The sequence below is a fragment of the Neoarius graeffei genome, chromosome 3, assembly GCF_027579695.1.
Source record: "Neoarius graeffei isolate fNeoGra1 chromosome 3, fNeoGra1.pri, whole genome shotgun sequence".
NCBI classification, from domain to species: domain Eukaryota; kingdom Metazoa; phylum Chordata; class Actinopteri; order Siluriformes; family Ariidae; genus Neoarius; species Neoarius graeffei.
The window spans coordinates 117,996,861-118,020,276 of NC_083571.1; the positions used below are offsets into that span (position 1 = coordinate 117,996,861).

At 41.3% G+C, this 23,416-nt stretch overlaps 1 protein-coding gene across 1 annotated transcript in view; it reads right to left on the bottom strand.

The window, feature by feature from the left end:
* The window catches only part of galca (galactosylceramidase a), a 39,477-nt gene that overhangs the window by 8,437 nt on the left and 7,624 nt on the right, over positions 1 to 23,416 (bottom strand). The window contains exons 3-9 of the mRNA XM_060917984.1: positions 14,358 to 14,421; positions 9,506 to 9,619; positions 2,339 to 2,478; positions 2,187 to 2,225; positions 1,926 to 2,053; positions 1,671 to 1,826; positions 1,442 to 1,566 (exon numbers count right to left, since the gene is read on the bottom strand). Of these exons, the coding sequence (XP_060773967.1) occupies positions 1,442 to 1,566; positions 1,671 to 1,826; positions 1,926 to 2,053; positions 2,187 to 2,225; positions 2,339 to 2,478; positions 9,506 to 9,619; positions 14,358 to 14,421 (766 nt within the window). The remainder of the gene's footprint in view (positions 1 to 1,441; positions 1,567 to 1,670; positions 1,827 to 1,925; positions 2,054 to 2,186; positions 2,226 to 2,338; positions 2,479 to 9,505; positions 9,620 to 14,357; positions 14,422 to 23,416) is intronic.

The window sequence follows — 23,416 nt, forward strand, 5'->3', positions numbered from 1 at the left end:
TAAAATAAATCCCAGTCCCGCCTTCCCTTTGAATAGTTTTAGACCAAACTTCGGAGCATCTTTAGTGCTTTTAGGAACAGCATTTTCTTTCATCATCTGCGATTCTTCCTCACTTACGGTGACGAAGCGATTGGACGCCATTTTGCCGAGTCGCTTGAGGGGATTGGTTGAGAAATTCAGACTATTTCTCGGTGATCAGCATGCGATTTCCTATAATCACCTGCGTATTTATACTATTAGAAAATATACACATTTTCTGTGCACCATTCTTCTGCAATGATTTTTACAAGCTGTGTTAGATTATGGCCTTCGTTATCACTTATCAATTTGTAACTACAGCCTCCTACAATGTAAATTTGTACCAAAAAAAAAGTGAGAAAACTGAAATTTCAGGGAAAAATAAGACATCCTTAATAGTGAAGTTACCAAAACTTGGGCAAAAGTAACGGAATCCAAACCCACATTCATTTTCTGAATTTTTTTCCTTAAAATTATTGTGTGTAACTGGAATCACTTGTTCCTTTGGTGCAATTTGTTATCCTTCAGTGCAAGATGAGAAAAGAGGAGATTTTTTACCGGCTAGACCATGGCTCAGGGTTTGTAGCTGGACATGAAGGTTTTGCAGAGGAATTTTGCAGAGCACATGGAGGAAACTCGACGTTTTGCAGCTGATCGTTTAATTTACCTTTGAATTCAAAGCTATAATAGGAGTAGTCCATATTTAAAGTTGTTTTTGTGAATTAGTTTTGCAGAGCTTGATGATATCATTTGAAGCAAGTACATGATGTTCGTCCTTCGGGGTTGAAGATGACCATGACTTCAATTTAATTTGAATTTGAAGTCATGACTTGGATTAGAGTGAGGGAAAGTTGCGCAGCCGTCAGCCTCACTCTCATCCCGACCTAACTGGATCCAGGGGCAAGACAGAATCAGGACGGCTGGAGCTGGGTCGGGATGCAGTGGATGGCCAACAGTGTTGCATTGTGTCCTGACCGCGCGCCACAAATGCTTTGCTGGCTCCGCCTTCCTACCTGTTGAACCATCAGGTGGTGTCTCCACCGCACAGTCTGCAGAGTCCAGTCTTCGGTCGTAACCCTGACCATGGGGAGTGAGGGGTTGCTAGTGCTTGCTCGAGGCACCACCCCAGGCTCGTGGAGGGAAGGAGACATCTTACTACTCCACTGTATGGTGGTCAAGGATGGCACACGCCCACTGCCCTTGAGCAAGTAAGTATATAAAGATTTTGGCTTGTAGTTACAAATTGAAAGTGAATCGAATTACTTGTTAGCCTCGCAGCTTCAGTGCACAACTAAAGAGGCAAAATGTCATGCCCTGGCTGACGGACTAGATTTTTGGGTGGATGGAAATCGTAACAGTGTCATTTCACACAACTTCTCCTTACATCATGAAATCTTTGATCAGCACATTACATTATACGTACCAGTTATCCATATTGGCGATTCCACGACGTAATTCCCACTCCACGGCTCCTCTGCAGTCATCAAACCGTCTCGACCAAAAGACAGATCTTCATAATAACTTGCTATCAGATTCCAGGAAATAGTCCTAGTTTGTTAAAAATAATAAAGAAATAACTCCAAACAGACAAGTTGTTGATTATTTCATCATTACTGAGTGAGAAGAGGTGGTCTGGGGAGTATTTTACTCACGATGTCATCCTGCCATTGACATAGTTCCAGTTAAGAATACGAGCCCAGCATCCTGCCCCGAGGTCATTATTAAACGTGCTGTAATCTTCAGAAGACCAAAGCTTTTTCCCAGTCAACAGTGCCTCCTTAATGGTCATGGTACCGGGATAGTGAACGCTAGGAAGAAAACAAGGTCATTTTTAACCTACATTGTGAATAGAAGTGAAAGAGTGGGTGTATGATAAGAGATTCTGGATAATTTGATCTCTGTCTTACCCAATAATTTCAACAGCATCATTGAGATATGGATCAACAAGCAAGGCCTTGGAAACGGCCCAGTTCCCGTCTGCTGCAATAATACCTACGTTTGATAAATCAGCTCGGTCTAATGTGCTTCGAAGCACCTGAATGAAAACCACATGAACATTTTCAGAAAACAAAAAAGGGTAATCATTTAAAAAATAAATAAATAAATAAAACACAACAACAGTCTTTTAAATTCTTGAGTGGTATACGGACCAGGAAGTCCTATTTTACCTGGATGTACTTTGAATCAAAGCTCCGTTCGTTCCATACCTAAAAAAGTTAACAAGTTAAAATATCTGAATTATTTATTTTGGGGCAATTTTAGATTAGTAGCCAAACTAACCAAAAATAAACAAGAAAAAACAAACAAACAACCACCATACCCCGAGATAATCAATATCAAGACTGTGATATTGTTTGGCGCCGATCACCCAAGACACAACGTAGTTGGCAGTAATTTCTGGGAAGCTGTAAGGCGAGTTGCTCCCATGACCAACCCATCCTGGAAAAGCCCAGGGCAGACCTTCAAATATCAAACATCAGATGTGAGGTCAGATGCTGAGATACATGCAATAATGATCAATGAAGTAAGTGAAGGAAAGAAGTAAAGATCACGGAGATAAATATGATCATCAACAACAACATCATGATCAACTCAAGAATTTTCAGCAACCTTCAAGAATACTGGAAGAAAAAAAAAGCCTCTACTCAAGAACCTGGACAAACTATCCATCCATCCATCCATCTATCCATCACCCATAGCCACTTATCCTGTGCAGGGTCTCAGGCGAGCTGGAGCCTATCCCAGCTGACTACGGGCGAGAGGCGGGGTTCACCCTGGACAAGTCGCCAGGTCATCACAGGGCTGACACATAGACACAGACAACCATTCACACTCACATTCACACCTACGCTCAATTTAGAGTCACCAGTTAACCTAACCTGCATGTCTTTGGACTGTGGGGGAAACCGGAGCACCCGGAGGAAACCCACGCGGACACGGGGAGAACATGCAAACTCCACACAGAAAGGCCCTCGCCGGCCACGGGGTTCGAACCCGGACCTTCTTGCTGTGAGGCGACAGCGCTAACCACTACACCACCGTGCCGCCCTGAACAAACTACTTACCTCATTATCGACTCCCTAATTTATGGAGGTGGTGAAATAATAAACCATTCAGCAGGATATACAGTGGCATGCAAAAGTTTGGGCACCCTTGCTGAAAATGTCTGTTACTGTGAATAGTTAAGTGAGCAGAAGATGAACTGATCACCAAAAGGCATAAAGGTAAAGATGACATTTCTTTTCAGCGTTTTCTGCAAGATTTGTGTATTATTTTTGTTTTGTACAATTGGAGAGTGAAAAAAGAAAAGGAACACCATGCGAAAGTTTGGGCACCCCAATACATTTGAGTGCTCAGGTAACTTTTACCAAGGTTCCAGACCTTAATTAGCTTATTGAGCTGTGGCTTGTTCAAATTCTTCGTTAGGAAAGGTCAGATGATGCAGATTTCAAAGCTGTATAAATTCTCTGACTCCTCAAACTTGTCCCTAAAATCAACAGCCATGGGCTCCTCTAAGCAACTCCCTCGCATTCTGAATAATAAAATAATTGATGCTCACAAAGCAGGAGAAGGCTACAAGAACATAGCAAAGTGTTTTCAGGTAGCCATTTCCTCAGATCGTAATGTTATTAAGAAATGGCAGTTAACAGAAACAGTGGAGATCAAGGTGAGGTCTGGAAGATGAAGAAAACTTTCTGAAAGAACTGCTCGTTGGATTGCTAGAAAGGCAAATAAAAACCCCTGTTTAACTGCAAAAGACCTTCAGAAAGATTTAGCAGACCCTGGAGTGGTGGTGCACTGTTCTACTATGCAGCGACACCTGAACAAATATGACCTTCACGAGAGAGTCATCAGAAAAAAAACGTTCCTGCGTCCTAGCCACAAAATTCAGCATCTGAAGTTTGCAAATGAACATCTAAATAAGCCTGATGCATTTTGGAAACAAGTCCTGTGGACTGATGAAATCAAAATAGAACTTTTTGGCCACAATGTGCAAAGGTATGTTTGGAGAAAAAAGGGGGCCAAATTCCAGGAAAAGAACACCTCTCCAACTCTGAAGCATGGGTGTGGATCCATCATGCTTTGGGTGCCCGTGATCTTCGGGCCCTTAGACGCCACTGCATCACATACAGGCATGCTTCTGTATTGGAAATCACAAAATGGGCTCAGGAATATTTCCAGAGAACATTACCTGTGAACACAATTCACCGTGCCATCCGCCGTTGCCAGCTAAAACCCTATAGTTCAAAGAAGAAGCCGTATCTAAACATGATCCAGAAGCGCAGACGTCTTCTCTGGGCCAAGGCTCATTTAAAATGGACTGTGGCAAAGTGGAAAACTGTTCTGTGGTCAGACGAATCAAAATTTGAAGTTCTTTATGGAAAACAGGAACGCCGTGTCATTCGGACTAAAGAGGAGAAGGACGACCCAAGTTGTTATCAGTGCTCAGTTCAGAAGCCTGCATCTCTGATGGTATGGAGTTGCATTAGTGCGTGTGGCATGGGCAGCTTACACATCTGGAAAGACACCATCAATGCTGAAAGGTATATCCAGGTTCTAGAGCAACATATGCTCCCATCCAGACGACGTCTCTTTCAGGGAAGACCTTGCATTTTCCAACATGACAATGCCAAACCACATACTGCATCAATTACAGCATCATGGCTGCGTAGAAGAAGGGTCCGGGTACTGAACTGGCCAGCCTGCAGTCCAGATCTTTCACCCATAGAAAACATTTGGCGCATCATAAAACGGAAGATACGACAAAAAAGACCTAAGACAGTTGAGCAACTAGAATCCTACATTAGACAAGAATGGGTTAACATTCCTATCCCTAAACTTGAGCAACTTGTCTCCTCAGTCCCCAGACGTTTACAGACTGTTGTAAAGAGAAAAGGGGATGTCTCACAGTGGGAAACATGGCCTTGTCCCAACTTTTTTGAGATGTGTTGTTGTCATGAAATTTAAAATCACCTAATTTTTCTCTTTAAATGATACATTTTCTCAGTTTAAACATTTGATATGTCATCTATGTTCTATTCTGAATAAAATATGGAATTTTGAAACTTCCACATCATTGCATTCCGTTTTTATTTACAATTTGTACTTTGTCCCAACTTTTTTGGAATCGGGGTTGTACAATGGAATACCTCAAGAGGCACAAGCTGAAGGTTTTGCCCGGGCCCTCACAGTCCCCTGACCTAAACATCATTGAAAATCTGTGGATAGATCTCAAAAGAGCAGTGCATGCAAGACAGCCCAGGAAACTTGTAGAACTGGAAGCCTTTTTCAAGGACGAGTGTGTGAAAATCCCCCAGGTAAGAACTGAAAGATTATTAGCTGGCTGCAAAAAGTGTTTACAAGCTGTGATACTTGCCAAAGGGGGAGTTAACTAGGTACTAACCATGCAGGGTGCCCAAACTTTTGCTTCAGGCCCTTTTCCTTTTTTGTCATTTTAAAAATGTAAAAGATGAAAATAAAAAATTTGCTTTTGCTTAAAATATAAAGGGAATGAGTCATCTTTAACTTTATGCCTTTTGGAGATCATTTCATCTTCAACTTGCTTAACTGCTTACAGTAACAGCGATTTTGACCAGGGGTGCCCTAACTTTTGCATACCACTGTAGTTATCCAAAGATCCAAGGAAAGAAGTAAGGATTGCCAAGATAAATATGATGATCATCAATAATACGATGTAAAATCAAGAACTGTTGGCAAAAAAGAAAAAAGTTTTATACAGTATAAAATATTCTGAGATGGGATGTTTCACAGTCAGGGTACAAGTTTGTGTCACTAACCTCAAAAAAATCAAGTTTGATTTCTGGCACAGTTTGTGAACTACATGAGGTTTTTGATGGAAATGTATTTTCTGCTGAATGCTGCTGGTGGCAAGAATTTGTCGCTAAAATACAAACAGCACTGTGTTGTTACCTGGCTAACGGTGAGAGCATTGTTCTTTTTCCGGAGAGGACAAATTCTTGACAGATAAACATGTTTTTTGTTGGTAACCACTGTAGCTCGTTTTAAGAAAGTAAGTGTATAACCTTATGTGCCGGCACTGAAATGGACCTGGACTTTCAGAATCATAAGCTACTTGTCCAATAACTGTTTGTTTTGTTTGTTTTTTTACTTTCATAAGGACCACATTACCTGAGAGGACATTTTTGACACACAAGTTTCTTTACTCAATCTACCCTTGTTACCCCGTCAGTACTCTTTTGTGGTCAAATTTCTCATCTAGCTTTATCCTGTTCTACAGGGTTGCAGGCGAGCTGGATCCTATCCCAGCTGACTACGGGCGAAAGGCGGGGTTCACCCTGGACAAGTCGCCAGGTCATCACAGGGCTGACACATAGACACAGACAACCATTCACACTCACATTCACACCTACGCTCAATTTAGAGTCACCAGTTAACCTAACCTGCATGTCTTTGGACTGTGGGGGAAACCGGAGCACCCGGAGGAAACCCACGCGGACACGGGGAGAACATGCAAACTCCACACAGAAAGGCCCTCGCCGGCCACAGGGCTCGAACCCGGACCTTCTTGCTGTGAGGCGACAGCGCTAACCGCTACACCACCGTGCCGCCCCTGTGGTCAAATTTGTTGGCAATAAAGGCCAATTTATGCTGACAACCCAGTCCTCGCAGATAGCGTCGCAGACAGTGTCTGCGTAGCCCCCCCACCTTCGCAGACGCTCTGCGCACACCTCCCAAAAATTGTGACCACCGCAGAAGCCTCGCAGACAGCGCCGCAGACAAGAGGGCTCTGATTGGTCCACTCTACATCTGCTGTACACGCACTTCCGCTTCCCTACTTTCCCGGTTTGGTTTGTTTTCACGACCGGCATTTTTAAAAACACGAGCGAAGATGGAGCAGCATGAACAGCGGTTGATTGAGGAAGTACGGACATCTATACGACTCCAGTTCTAGTCATTATAAAAAAAAAAAAAAAAGTTCTAGTCATTTTAAGTAACCGGAGGATAAACACTCCACTAACCACACCCACCAACTACTCCTAGCGACTTTGCGCCCCCTTGCGTTGTGCTGGTGAATAACATCACGCACGCCTATTACTCCCCGCTCAACAATAAATTACAACTGTCTGCGAAAAGCTATCTGCGAAAGCCTTGTCGCACGAGCATGCAGAGGCCTTAATTCTTCAGGTATGAAATGAGGCTCAAACTAAACTATTGTAAGACAGCTTAATATTAGGATTGGCAATCTCTTCAAACTAGACTTAATAAGGTTGGATCTGGGATGGACTATCACACAGTGGAAACATGGATTGTGGCCAGATGAATCAGTATTCCAGGTCTTTTTTTTTTTTTATAAGAAATGGATGCCGTGTGCTCTGAAGACGAAAAGGACCATCCAGACTGTTACCAGGAACAAGTCCAAAGCCAGGGTTGGGTCAGTGCCCTTGCGAAAGCTAACTTACACTTCTGTGATGGAGCATTAATGCAGAAAAGCCCACTGAGATTTTGGAGCAACATCCGCTACCTTCAAGACGACGTCTTTTCCAGGGAGATTTCAACAAGACAATGCAAAACCACATTCTGCTCACATTACAAAGGCGTGGCTGTGGAAGAAGAGGGTGTGTCCTCTCTGTCCCCAATAAAGAACCGACGACCCTTTATTGTTTCACACCTTAAGACCTGTTTGTAGGAAGACTGGAACAAAATAACACCTGAAACACTTCATCACTTGGTGTCTTCAGTCCTTAAATATCTTAAGTGTTGAGAGAGAGAGAATGCGAACATTATAAAGTGGTAAATACTTGTTTTTTTATGTGTTGCAAGAATCAAAGCTGAAATAAATTGGGGGGAAAATTCATGACATAAAACATCAAATAACGTGCTGTTGGATTGTTCTGAGTGCAATACAGGTCAAAGATTATTTACAAATCACTGTTTTCAGTTTTAATTTCAACATACTGTCTAACTTTTGATTTGGGGTTGTATATTTTAAGGGTATTTCAGGCATACCAATTAGTAACAAGAAGGACTAGACTTGCTGGCAGCTTGTAATAAAGCTGTTTTAAGGCTGTAATCAGGTATTCGTGTTATTCATGCTACACTGTCAAAAATAGGGGAACAGTAGGAGTCCGTTTCTGCCCTCAAGGTACCGGTACAATCTACACTAAAGTACCCCTTAGGGCTCATTATTGGACTTCAAGGCAACCGTGTGTCCCTTTTTAGGGTCAAAAAGCTACATATAAATGTTCTAAAGCAGTAAATAAAGAGAGGCATATCAGGTGAAAATTCAGTCCAAATCGCTTGAAACCGCTCTCACTGAATTCAGAACTGACTGCAGAACAACAGACTTTTTACGGAATTAAAATGTTTATCAGTTCTTGAGATATTACAAATCAAAGATTGAAGAAATGGTTTAATTTTTATTAAACTGCTGTAATATTCTGTCTGAGGGTCACATGGTCCAAAATGGGCCTCATTAACCAACGAGATCAAATGGTGTTTCTTCATAATGTTTCTATTTTTCAAGATATTTACATGGAAATTGGCAGGAACATACAACCCCGATTCCAAAAAAGTTGGGACAAAGTACAAATTGTAAATAAAAACAGAATGCAATAATTTACAAATCTCAAAAACTGATATTGTATTCACAATAGAACATAGACAACATATCAAATGTCGAAAGTGAGGCATTTTGAAATTTCATGCCAAATATTAGCTCATTTGAAATTTCATGACAGCAACACATCTCAAAAAAGTTGGGACAGGGGCAATAAGAGGCTGGAAAAGTTAAAAGTACAAAAAAGGAACAGCTGGAGGACCAAATTGCAACTCATTAGGTCAATTGGCAATAGGTCATTAACATGACTGGGTATAAAAAGAGCATCTTGGAGTGGCAGCGGCTCTCAGAAGTAAAGATGGGAAGAGGATCACCAATCCCCCTAATTCTGCACCGACAAATAGTGGAGCAATATCAGAAAGGAGTTCGACAGTGTAAAATTGCAAAGAGTTTGAACATATCATCATCTACAGTGCATAATATCATCAAAAGATTCAGAGAATCTGGAAGAATCTCTGTGCGTAAGGGTCAAGGCCGGAAAACCATACTGGGTGCCCGTGATCTTCGGGCCCTTAGACGGCACTGCATCACATACAGGCATGCTTCTGTATTGGAAATCACAAAATGGGCTCAGGAATATTTCCAGAGAACATTATCTGTGAACACAATTCACCGTGCCATCCGCCGTTGGTCTTAACAACTCTGTCCCCCCCCGCTGACGTAAGTGGTTCTTTCCTCTGGCCCAGCAGAGAGTTGGTGCTAGCCTGGAACCGGTTTTTCTGGCCCCAGAGCCAGTTCTTTGTCAGTGGAAACAGAAAACCCGGTTCCAAACTAAGCACTGGCCCCGAACCAGCCCTGGAACTGCTTTGGTGGAAAAGGGGCATGTGTAACATTCTCCTTCTCATGATCATCTGGTCTTTCGCCTGATCAAATGAAAGGTCATCCTACCTATGAGTGTGATGTTTGGGTTCCTCTTCTTGGCCTCTTTCATAAGCCACCATTCATAGCCATGAAAGTAATTCTCATCAGTTTCATTGTGCATGTGTGAAGACTCAGTGCCGTCTGTAACAGAAAACAAATGCACATCGATGAAAAGATAAATACGAGTCTACCTGTTCTCAAGTGATCGAGCTGCAAGCATTTGCTATAATCCAAACTGGAGCGTTAAAAAACAATGACCTTAAAAAGGTCCCTTCCAACATGGCCATTACTGAAGTGAATAAACAATGTTTCTAAGATTTTTTTTTTTTGCCGAATACTGTAAAAACTTCTATGTCCCAAAAACAGTATAAGCCCAATCCTCATGCATTCTTCAGAAGATAAGCTCACCTGGACTCTGTCCGATTATACCCAAGAACAGCTGCTGTAATCATAAAGACTGTCCTGGGCTCGTCTCATGACTCTTCTAAACAATCTGCTCAGACTGAACACTGATTATCTTTACTCTTCTACACCTGTATACGGTAAATGATTAATAATCCCACCATCCATCACTTCGCAGAAGAGGCCGAGTTCCTTTTTGAGTCTGGTTCCTCACAAGATTTCTTCCTCATGTTGTCTCAAGAGGGTTTTTTTTTTGCTGCTGCCACCATCTCTGGATTTTTCATTCAGGATCTAAACCAACATCTGGATTTCTGAAAATCTGCTTTGTAATATCGACTGTTAAATGGGCTATACAAGTAAAATTGAGCTGAATTATCATTTTTGATTGCTCACACGTCAACGCCAAATCTGGAGTAAAATACTGCTCATATTTAAGTTGCTGTGAATAATAATAATAATAATAATAATAATAATAATAATAATAATGTACTGGTATTACAGATTGCGAGTTGGCCTAGTGGTTAGCATGTCCGCCTCTTGACCCGACTGGGAGATTGTGAGTTCTACTCGCAGTCGGGTCATACCAAAGACGATCCTAAAAATGGTACTTATTACCATCTGGCAAGGCACGCTGCAATACAGATGCAAGTGGGGAAGTCAAACTCTCATGGGTACTAGAGGACCCGCCCCCCACTGTAACCCTAGCTGTATAGGCGAGAGGCCGAGGGCTATAGAAACGGAGATCGGTGCTGCACCCATACACCTTAAAGAGTTGGTTAGTACTGGGACAGGAGACTGCCTGGGAAGACCAGATTCTGGCATGAGAGGGACTTTGACTGACTGGTATTACATATTCTCTATACACCGATCAGCCATAAAATTAAAACTACTGACAGGTGAAGTGAATTACAGTGATTATGTATTGATTGTGTTGTTACAATGGCACCTGTCAAGGGGTGGGATATATTAAGCAGCAAGAGAACAATTAATTCTTGAAGTTGATGTGTTGGAAACAGGAAAAATGGGCAAGTGTGACAGTCACTCAGATCCTTACAAGGGCCAAATAGCGATGGTGAGATGACTGGGTCTGAGCATCTCCAAAACGGCCCATCTTATGGGGTGTTCACGGTATGCAGTGTTTAGTACCGAACAAAAGTGGTCCAAGGATCCAAAGGACAACCGGTGAACCGGTGACAGGGTCATGAGTGTCGAAAGCTCACTGATTCACATGGGGCACAAAGGTTAGTGCATATGGTCCAATCCCACAATAGAGCTCCTGTAGCACAAACTGCTGAAAAAGGTTAATGCTGACACCTTTCTGATTTAGCCAGCATTAAAGGGGAACTGAAGTCATTTTTAAACTTGCTTTATTTCTTAATTAACGTGTTATTCAATTATGTTCTTGGTTTTAGTAACCTTATACCGTGATTCGTATTGGCAACTAATTGCAATTAATTATACTTATCGGCCTATTTGGTTTTTAGCCGTGTTGAATTTAATTCATTTGGTCCACGGCAGGCGTCGCTTATCCGCGCGATCTTCACGAGACTTCAAAACGTGACGTGTCAGCCAGGTGTCAGTGCCACCATTTTGAAAACTGTTTTCCAAACGAAATATTGCAAAAAAAAAAAAGTTTAAATAATGATTACTGCCTACTTTCTCAAACTTTCCTGATTGCTATCAAAACAAACAAAACTTCCGGCTTGATTACGTCAGCATTCGAAAGAGGGCACGCGCGGCTTTTGACAACGTTGGCAGATGTTGGTCACTTTGATTCCCGCTGTAAAACTAAAACTAGTTTTAAAACTAGTAAAACTACTTCCATCTTACGATGTCTCGCACAGGTCTCAACGAATCTCGTTTACAGCCATTGCTTTGACATATGGACGGATATATTACAGAGCATATTTCAAAACACTCAACTTGCTTTTAGCAGTGACAAAATAGCGATCAAACATGCATTCCTATGAGGAACTGTCATGCTTGAACACCACTGACAAGGTCACCATCACCACAATGCTGCTAACCACTTGAACTCAAACCTAGTCTCTCCTTGTCAGACTGTAAATTGTCATATTGCACTGTAAATGCCACAAGACTGTCATATTGCACTATCAAGTCAGTTCATCTGTTCTTAGACATCCTCTTCCTTTGTCATTTTAAGTACTGTAAACTGTCATATTTGCACTGTTAATATCATAGCTATCTGTAAACTGTCTTATTGCACTATCATACCAAGTCAGATCATCTGTTTTTTAGTTGCCTACATACTGAAAATAGGCGTCTGTACATGCCAATGCTACCTCTATCACTTGATGCAGCGAGTCACTTTATTCTCAACCCTGTTACTGCTATGCACCTGTGTTCCTTCAGGGACTTGCACAAGTTTATGTATAGTTGTCAGTAGTTTTTTAGTAGTAGTTTTATTGTACATATTTTCCTATGTTTATTTTAGTATTTGAAGCTTTAAATCTCATTGTACTTGTATGAGGACAATAAAGGCTTTCTATTCTATTGTATTACTTACCGTACTACATAGACAGCCAATAGCACTCATATACACCTTGGATAAAGGCAATTTGGAGGTCTTTTAGATTGTGTGACTTCAAGGATATATCAGCAAAAACAGACAATCACAGTTTCAGAATAATTTAATTTATTATAACAATGATAAAAATGAGTAATAGCAGTTGAATACATTCTATACAATATGGTCATATACTTGATGAGCGTGTGTGTGAGCGTGGGTCTGTGTGTGTGAGAGAGGGAGAGAAAGGTGTGTGTGTGTGTGTGTGTGTGTGTGTGAGGGAGAGAAAGGGGTGTGGTGTGTGTGTGTGTGTGTGTGTTATCTGAGGTGTGGGGGAGGTGAGATCACCTCGTGGCTGAGACAAAGGAATCCCACCTACTTATAACATTACTAAATCCACTGAAATCTTGATAAGGTCAAAATGTGTAATAATGAAATTAAAGGTGTTAGAAAGGATAGCAAAAAGCATGCAACAGCCTCTCTGTTAACAATTGAGAGAACAAAAATAGCACAATGATCAATTCAACACTGAGTGTCTATAGTGTGCACAATTAAACAGTTCCTGAGTTTAAATTCACACTACTTCATAAAGCTAATTCCTAAGACTAGTTTTGCCCAAAATGCCAGTCTTACTTCCAGTATCTTGCTTCTATGCAAGAATGCAGAGATGTTCTGAAACTTCTGGAGTTTACAGAGGTCGTGGAGGTTTCTGTGAAAGCGCAGAGAATTTCTTGGTCCGAACTTCAGCGTTCGTGAGGAAAAGTCTCTGATCAAACAATGTGCACAGCGATTAAGTCAGAAGGAATCCGGTCGCTTCTCACTTTTAATTAACTGCTTTGGGCTGCAGTCGTAACGTTACTTATAATGAACAAATAAAACCGGTTGTAACTCAATCTGAGTGAGATGGCGCGATTTAAGTAGTTTTACCATGGCCAGTGGTAAACGAAAACGCGCCGAATCTTCTTTCTCGCCAGGCAGAAGTCGTGGTTTCGGACGGTCCGATGAGAGGGTTTCTCTTTATGTCTGGACGGCATGGAGTCCACGACGAGAGACAGCGAGCTGAGCGTTTCCGGGTCACTTATAGAGTCGTGGAGGAAGTGACGTAGGTGATCCCGCCCAGCCGTGACGTAGGCCATCGTGGAAGTTAGTTGATGGGATCTGTAGTTCTAAAAGACGAGACGGGCTGTACCTACAAGTTTGTGCTACAGGAGCTCTTCTGTGGGATTGGACCATCTGGCCTAGCCTACATGCCCCATGTGAATCAATGAGCCTTTGACACCCATGACCCTGTCGCCGGTTCACCGGTTGTCCTTTGGATCCTTGGACCACTTTTGTTCGGTACTAACCACTGCATATCGGGAACGATGTGCCATTTTGTAGATGCTCAGACCCAGCCATCTTGCCATCATAATTTGTCAGTCACTCAGACCCGTACACTCGCCCATTTTTCCTGCTTCTAACACATCAACTTCAAGAATTAACTGTTCTCTTGCTGCCTAATCTCTCCCACCCCTCGACAGGTGCCACTGTAATGAGATAATCAACGTCACCTGTCAGTGGTTTTAATTTTATGGCCAACCAGTGTATACTCTACACAATCATAATATACTATTTAGACTGACATTATTCTGTTCCCTACGTGTCCTCTGTCGTGTCCTCACGTACCCTGTATTCGTGTCAGTATGTGTAATAATTATGGAAGTAAAGTAATTCTGATCCCAGCACAACTCATCATTACCCTGACTCACCCTGTTCACTGGGTTTGTGTGAATATTAACCTTTCAGCCTGACAGACATGTGACTTCACAAACATTGAATCATATCAGGGAAGGTCTGTAGACAGAGCTTTATTGCTTTAAAACTGCAAATCATGCGTCATGTAAATTTTAATTTAGTTTATTTCATCTCTTCAACAATTAACACATTTTGTCACAGACAGATGTTTCTTACCTGTGGTTTGGGAATCGCCTCCTATTTCTACTTTCAGAATGTGTAGTGACGCTCCAAAGTTAGGCTAGAAGGAATAAAAACAGAAGCAAGCATGATTAATTAAAGCGGATTTAACTTTTTTTTCCTGTTTATAAATAATTAAAAAACATCCAGCACTTTTTCCATGCTTTAGACGGTCCTGAACTGCTCAACACTTTGACCACTTATTTTGAAATATCATATCAATTATATTAAAAAGTAAAAAAAAAAAAAAAAAAAAAAAAAATTGTCAGTATGTGTAGGACTACCCAGAGTAAAAAAAATATATATTAAAAGATGCTGGACTTGAAATTTGCTAATGTATTTTATAAACAATTGAACACATTTAGATCTTAGTTATTTACCGCATTGGCTCGAATATAAGACGGTGTTTTTGTTGTAAAAAAATAGCTCTTAAAAAGGGGGGGGTCATCTTAAATTCGCGGACTAGACAAAATGCCGCCAAAAATGATAGGCCCCATTTTACAACGAGTGTTTACACTTAAATTACTGAATCGGCCACCGTCCCTCACAACAATGCAGCACTGAAAAATGGAGAAGTCAAGAGATTTCCTTGAACAGAGTGGTTCGAAGGCTAGTCAAATTAACCTACAGCTTAGACGGAGTTATGACGCCAATTTCAAAATTTTGGTAGTGAATGCGGCCGAACCATCAAATAACTCTCAAGCTGCCAAAAAATATGGGGTTACGGAGTGCAATGTTCGTCGGTGGCGAACCCAGAAAGAACGTCTTAAAAACGCTAACAGTAAAAGAAAATCTTTCCGCGGGCCTCAACACGGCCGTTTGCAGGAAATTGATAGGAGAGTCTGTGAATATGTGACGGAAAAACGTAAAGATGGAATGCCCATAACCAGAGCCATAATGCAGCTGAAGGCTTTGGAGATCGCTAAGGAGCTGAATATACCCACAGAGGAGTTCAAAGCTAGTCTTGGGTGGTGTAAAAGAATGATGCGGCGCAATGGACTGTCACTTCGTCGCAGAACAAGTCTTGCCCAGCGCTTGCCCTCAGACTTCGAGGAGAAGTTGCTGTCTTTTCAGCGACATGTTATCAAACTAAGAAAAATGCACTTCTACCCACTCGACCAGATAGGCAATGCCGATCAAACCCCAGTGTTTTTTGATATGCCATCATCTGTTACTGTTGCTAAAACAGGTGACAAATCAGTCCTTGTGAGGTCAACGGGGAATGAGAAAAGCCGAGTCACGGTCATGTTGGCATGTCTTGCCGACGGAACTAAACTCCCACCATACATGATTCTGAAGCGCAAGACTGTCCCCAAAGAGTCCTTACCAGCTGGCATTATCGTGCGTGCACAGGAGAGAGGCTGGATGGACACTGATCTGGTGGTAGACTGGCTCAAGGTTGTGTGGGGCAGGCGACCTGGTGTGCTTTTGAAAAAGAGGAACATGCTTGTTCTGGATGCCTTCCGTGGCCATCTGACAGAGCCAGTAAAAACTGAAGTGGGCAAAATGAATGGCGATCTCGTGATCATTCCGGGGGGGATGACGAGCCAGCTGCAGGTTTTGGATGTTGTCGTCAACAAGCCATTCAAGGACAATCTTCGCAAGAGGTACACAGAGTGGCTCCTGTCAGGTAACCACGCACTAACACCGACTGGGAAAATTCAAAAGCCTGCGGTGTGTCTGCTATGTGAATGGATCCTCCAAGCATGGGATTCAATTTCACCAGAGAGCATCAGTCATGGGTTTAAAAAATGCTGTAAACGCACTGGATGGAAGCGAGGATGACATTGTGTGGGAGGGACTGGTGGAACATGAAAGTGAGGACAGTGAGAGTGAGCAAAGTGAGGCTGAGGATCTCTGTGCTGAGTAGCTGTAACTTAGCAAACTACCCTTTCCATTGTTTCAGTTGTTTATTATTGTAAACCTTAATGTATTGTTTAATGCATTGTTTAAAGCATTTGCACTGTTCTGCAAAATTTATTCCATATACCCGTAGGCTATGGGAAGTTATGCATTGACATTCTGAAGTTGATGAACTTTCAATCTAAACCTGACAAATTTGTTGAATTAATGCAATTTAAATGTTTTAATTTGGCTTGTCTAGTAACCTGCAGTTTAGCCTCTTTTTTTACTTCTATGAAAAGTGTTCACGGAAATGAGACTGAAATGACCTCTATTTAAATGTGAAAAACAAAAGCCTCTAATTTTAAACAGAATTTTGAAATAAATACGCTTTATATGAATGAACATTTGGTCTTCAAAAAACTTTTTCCCCCAAAGATGAACTTGGAAAAAGGGGGGGGGGGGGGGGGGGGGTCGTCTTACATTCAGGGTCGTCTTATATTCGGGCCAATACGGTAATAATGACCAAAATCCTAGAAAATACCATTTTCAACTAAAATGTATAGCAACATACCAGATGTGTACAAAATGCATGCAGTGTAGGACAGATGTATAATGCAGCTGATTTCAGAGGTTAAAAAAATAAATAAATCAAATCAATCCTTTATTTACCAGGTCAAAGACTCATTGATATTAAAATCTCTTTTCCAAGAGTGATCAGGTCAAGAGGGCAGCGAAAACAATATTACAATAAAAATACAACCAGCCAAGCAGACAAAATACACCTGGTGCAAGATTTCTTATGTGTCATATACACAATAACAGACACAGCGGTTTATTATTGGGTAATGAAATTCTTATTTTGCAACTGCCCGACCAAACTACGCTTACCAAAATAAAAAGAAAAAAAAAGAAAAAAATAAATATATATATCTCGGGTGGGCAGAAAAAAGTGATACCCCTGTTTAATCAAGAATAACTCAAAAACTAGGCTATGCATACAAACTAAATTTGGTACATGTCATGAGCAGCTAGTTTTAGTCAAGTGGTGAAATTTTCAGCCAAAAATATTCATCAACACAGGAATAATGAAGAAATACAAAATTCAGGTAAAAAAAAATGCAATGCCAGATGTTGACTTATTTACTTACCACGGCTTTAATCGAGAAGATGGTCGATATGGCCTCCATCCTCGGAATCAACCAATCGAAGTCTCTTTTTCCAGGAAGATATGGACTTTCGAATTTCAGCAACTGATATTTCATCCCACTTTTCTATTATCTTGTCCTTCAGTTCCTGTTCTGTGAACTTTTCCGTCCTTCCGGCATAAACTTTTTCGGATAACGAATCCCAAACACTGTAGTCCATTGGATTCAAGTCAGGTGACTGTGGGGGCCACTCATCCTTTTTTATGAACATTGGAGTGTTCTGTTCTAGGTATTCCTGGGTAACGTGGCTTGTATGCGAGGTGGCCCCATCCTGCTGAAAAATGTACATGTCATCTGGATAGAGTTGTCTGCAATCCGGCAGAAGTCCGTTTTCCAACAGCTGCATGTAAGATTGAGAGTTCACCTTCACTTTGTTCGTATCGATAAAGTGGATGTTAGTTCTTTCATTCCAAGACACACCAGCCGACACCATGACTTTCTTGGTAAACCTTGAAGTTTCATGGTAGAGTCTTGTGGGAGGAATGTCATTCTTCTTTCTTCCATAAACCCCATCGTTCTGTCTATTGCGTGCAACTTCGTACGTAAAATCCTTTTCATCCGTAAACACCATCCGTCTTACATCCTTGGCTGAATACCTGTCGTTTAAATTCCGGCTGCGAGTCTTTCGCTTCTGTTTCACGTTAGTATCACGTCTTGAAACCCTGATTCTCTTGAATGGTTTCAAATTAAGTTCCTTGGTAATGGTTCTAACAGAAGTACGACTGATGTTCAAATCGTGCGCAATTTGTCTTTGAGATTTATGTGACCCTGGCTGGTCCTCCTGGGATGCGATGAGCTCCTCAACTCGGGCCTTGCTATCATCAGTTGTAGCTGTTCGAGGTCGTCCACTGCCTGGCTTCCTATCTGTGGAACCAGTTTCTTTAATTCTTTTAATCCACCTGTTAAGAGTAGCAGTGCTCCACTGTTTCCTAGGGAACTCCTTTATTAGCCGCTTAGCACCCCAGCCTTTCTCTTCCACACAGGCCTTAACAACAGCTTTATCTTCTTCACTCAAAACCATGACTTCTCTCAAGGGCTTTACAAAATCAAATGCTCCAAAACCAGGCTGTTCAGAATGTTTAGGTTATAGGGACTGCCACGTGCAGACGTTATGTCATCAGGCAGCAGACGCACTGGTAGATGCACTAGATGACACAATAAGAACGTCTGGCATTGCATTTTTTTTACCTGAATTTTGTATTTCCTCATTATTCCTGCGTTAATGAATATTTTTGGCTGAAAATTTCACCACTTGACTAAAACTAGCTGCTCATGACATGTACCAAATTTAGTTTGTATGCATAGCCTAGTTTTTGAGTTATTCTTGATTAAACAGGGGTATCACTTTTTTCTGCCCACCCGAGATAGATAGATAGATATATATATATATATATATATATATATATATATATATATATATATATATATATACACACACACACACACACACACACACATACATACACAGTGATTCATTTTGCCCTGCGTCATGCGTATTTTACGCAATTTTAAAATAAATGACGCAGATGTTTTGCTTGTGGTGCGTATTTTTGACGCAAGGTCGCACTCGGAACATCCTTGAGTTACTTCTCTTCATTCAGGATATAGAGCAAAGGGATGTAGCTCGAGGTTGTTCCGAGTGGCAAGGTCCTAACGACGCTATATTTTTCTCGTTCAACATGACTGAACTGTTGTTATAATGCTTCATTTATCGACTACTATAGTCTTTTTTACTTGGCGGGCCTATATTTAGCTTCGTTTAATTCCGTCAGCAACGTGTCGGCAATTTCATTGGCTGGAAAGCTTCGGCATATGCAAATCCTTTCCAGCCTCCATTTGAAGCAAGTGAAAATAGCTCTCTCGTACTAATCGATAAAATTTATGTTTGCCAAAGCATTTCTCTGCGGTAATAAAAGATCGATCTAAATTTGTTTCTACTTACCAAACATATGAATAGCGCCTATCAAATGGGAAATTCAGTTAAAGTTTTGCTATGGTATTCAGTAAAAAGGTTTAGAAATTTAGGAAATATGAATTAATAGTAGAAAATTTTTCACTGGATGATATAAAAAGACTGACCAATCGAGATCGAGTTAACAGAAACACTAGGCGGAAGTAGCATCGGTCAACGATAAGGAGTGTTTACATTAACAACGCTACTGCAGTACATTTGAAAACGCATTTAATGTGAAAATCATGCCAAATAAACGCATGAAAGTGCACAGCAAATTGATTTCTTTGTGGGGTCCGGGAGCAAGTACGTCAAGCACAGACTCGAGTACGATTGACGATGATACAGCGGACAAGACTGAAACAGAGAGTGAGACTCAAAGTGATGCTGGGAAACCTGGGGTAACAAAGTTGAAAATAAAACGTAAATTCAACAGGAAATGGATGGCAACCTACACGTGGCTCAGGTATGAAAGTGATGAGATGGGGGGATATATGTACTGTCACCTGTGCACTGATAACGACAAGCGAAATGCAGAAACAGACTAACCATTGAAAAGCAACATCACTTGATGAACATAAAAACAAGCATCCTTACTAAGTCAGTCATGATTGAGATGAGTCTGGATCACTTGAAAAAAAACAAGCAAAGAAGAATTTTCTCAGTGAAGAAATGTTACAGTAGCTAAACCATAAACATGATAAATGTCATTATTAATTGTGAAAAAGTTAATCTTGTCTGATGTCACAAAAGTCAAGTGCCAAAGATATTGACAGTTTTTTTTTGTTTTATTTGAATTCTAGTCAAAACAGCCATAATAACTCATCTCATCATCTGTAGCCGCTTTATCCTGTTCTACAGGGTCGCAGGCGAGCTGGAGCCTATCCCAGCTGACTACGGGCGAAAGGCGGGGTACACCCTGGACAAGTCGCCAGGTCATCACAGGGCTAGCCATAATAACTATTCTGTTTAATTCCATACTTTTTTCTTTTTTTTATTCTGAAAATTGTTATTGTTTGCTTAGATGAATAGCTCACACAATTGTTCACATGTTGGAATTAAATGATTTAAGTGTGAACAGTGATAACTATTGTGTTTTTTGTTTTCAAAGTGTGTAATTATTGTAATTTTGACTCACTTTGGAAATTTTTGACTCACTGATTTAATATGTGGTGAGTCAGTTTGACTCAGTCATTAGGAGCAAAATGAATCACTGTATATATATATATATAAAATGAAATATAAAGTGCATATGGAATGCAAAATATAAAGGTAGAGTGAAAAAAAATTACAGATAAAATTATATCTATAATTCAATAACAACAAAGGTTTAGGCATGCACTGGAGTCTTTATTGAGAGATTTTGTGTCGAAAGTTTGTTAAGAAACACCAGTGACATGCTGCACTGAGAAGTTTAACTCGTCTAGAGAGCAACAGAAACCAGGATAAAATATTTTATATTAACCTACAGTGATGATCTCAAATAATTTGGACATGAACCACAGCTCATATTTTCAAATTTCTTAAAAAAAAAAAACTTGACTATTCATGTTGACACTAAGCATGAAAGAATTAATTGAGTAAAATGAGGGGGGTCAGGTGACCAAGACGGCAAGAAAGCTCTGAACAATGGCGTTGATATGTCAAAACTTCCTGCAGCCAGGAGACTGAATCCAACCTATCAAAAGGAGGAGAGGGAAGCGCTAAAGATCCTCAGGCAAGACAACATCGCGACACTCCCTGAGGACAAAGGATGGCTAACTGTCGTGCTAAATAAAACAGACTACAAACAAAAGTGTGAAGATCTTCTCAGTGACGATTCCACTTATCACAAGATGGGAAAAAGGGACCCTACTCAGAAGTACAAGAAAGAACTCGTCTCGACTCTACAATACTGTACCCTACCACTGAAACACCACCCAAGTTCTACAGCCTACCCAAGGTTCACAAGCCTAACGCATCTCTGAGACCAATCGTAAGTAGTATTGATTCCATCACCTATCGTTGTGCCAAATTTTTAGCTGAAATTTTGTTCCCCTTAGTAGGGATGTCCACACACCATATTAAGAATTCCCAACATTTTGTGAACCTCATCAAGAACAGAGTGGAAGAGAACGAAATTCTGCGTTTTGACGTGACCACGTTATTTACATCGGTCCCTGTCGATAAGGCACTTGGTCATTTTATGTAGACTACAAGAAGACAACACACTTCCACAACGCTCCACTCCAACCCCCTCACAGATCATAGATCTACTTGGAGGTTTACCTTTATTGCACCCATTTTGTGTTTGATGGAATCTTCTACCAACAGATTCATCACTCCAACCCCCTCACAGATCATAGATCTACTTGGAGGTTTACCTTTATTGCACCCATTTTGTGTTTGATGGAATCTTCTACCAACAGATTCATGGCGCAGCTAATGGGCTCCCCCGTTTCGCCCATAGTATGTAACATCTGGAACACCTGGCAATCAGCACTGCCCCCCACCCAACCCGATGGTGGTATAGAGCGCGTGCACATGACGTCACGAGGTCACGTGATATTTGTTAATCTGCCATCTTGGACGGCATGGCCGCACATAGAACTTAGACGAACCCGTTCTAATTATCAAGTGTGTGGGAGTAGATCTTTCGAGAATGGTTATATCTTGTTCAGCATTTGGTTGTACCAATAGACAGGGCCAAAAGGAGGGCCTGTCGTTTTATAGATTCCCCGCAGACGAGGAGAGACGCGCAAAACGGGTGTCCGCTGTGCGAAGAGAAAACTGGAACCCCAGTTCTACCAGCCGAATTTGTAGTGAACACTTCATATCAGGTAGGTGTAATCTTCTAATACATTTATATCTGATACTGAATAATAATTCTGCACAGATAAAGATAGCGGTGATTTGTGATTTTTTTTTTCAGACAAAAACATACATATTTACAACCCTGTCATTATCCGGAACTGAGTTTAGATTTCGAACATTCTTACGATAAAACGTCCTGCATAGTCTCTTTATGATAAACGTCTTAATGCCACTTACCCGTGAGGTTATCAAGTAGACATTCTTCTTCGGAACCTTCCAGAGGTATAGTTGGGATACCCATCCCACAACAAAATATTTATAAGCTTCCAGGCTCTTGTAAGCTTTGAGGGCTTTGCCAGTGTAACACGATTCACGATTAACGAGAAAATTGTAAATGTCGTGGTAGGCCAGATCGGGCAAATTGCCGGCACCGCAGCTCCGAATTTCCCTGAACAAGGATTGCAGCAAGTTGTACGGATCTGCAATCCCCAACCTGGAACACTTTTCCACGTAACGCTGCCTCACGTCACCTTCAAGATGCTGAACAAACTTAGACAAGTTATCACATGATGTAGATGGGGTATTTTCCAAATTTTCTTGGGGATTACTCCCTGGATCCATTACGCTCGCGCAAGGTAAACAATCCTGAAGCTGTCCAATATGGCGGAGTAAACACGGACGGGTCTGCACATCCTCTATAGGTACGTGGATGACACTCGCACCAAACTCAAGAAGGCGCACGCTCAAGAACTCATGGAACATCTGAACTCTATTGACCCTGACATCAAATTCACATACGAGGAACAACAAAACAGTTCTCTAGCATTTCTAGACACAGTCATACAGGCAGACGGCTCATTGCAGGTGAAAATCTACAGGAAACCAACACACACGGACCAGTACTTGAACTACAATTCTAACCATCACCTGGAACACACATTAGGAGTAATCCAGACACTCTTGCACAGGGTTAACACCATCATTACAGACCCAGAGGACATACAGGAAGAAAAAGAACATCATTCAGGCGCTCAAGAAGTGCGGGTATCCCCAGTGGGCGCCTAACAAGGCAAACCCCGTCAACCCAGGGAACAACACCGACAAAAAGACCCAGGACAGAACAACAGAGGCCTCATCATCCTTCCCTACATCAGAGGACAATCTGAAGCGCTCCAGAGGATCTTCAGATCCCATGGGATAAAAACTTGCATAAAACCCACCTCCACCCTGAGGAGTCTTCTTGTTGCCCCCAAGGATAGAAC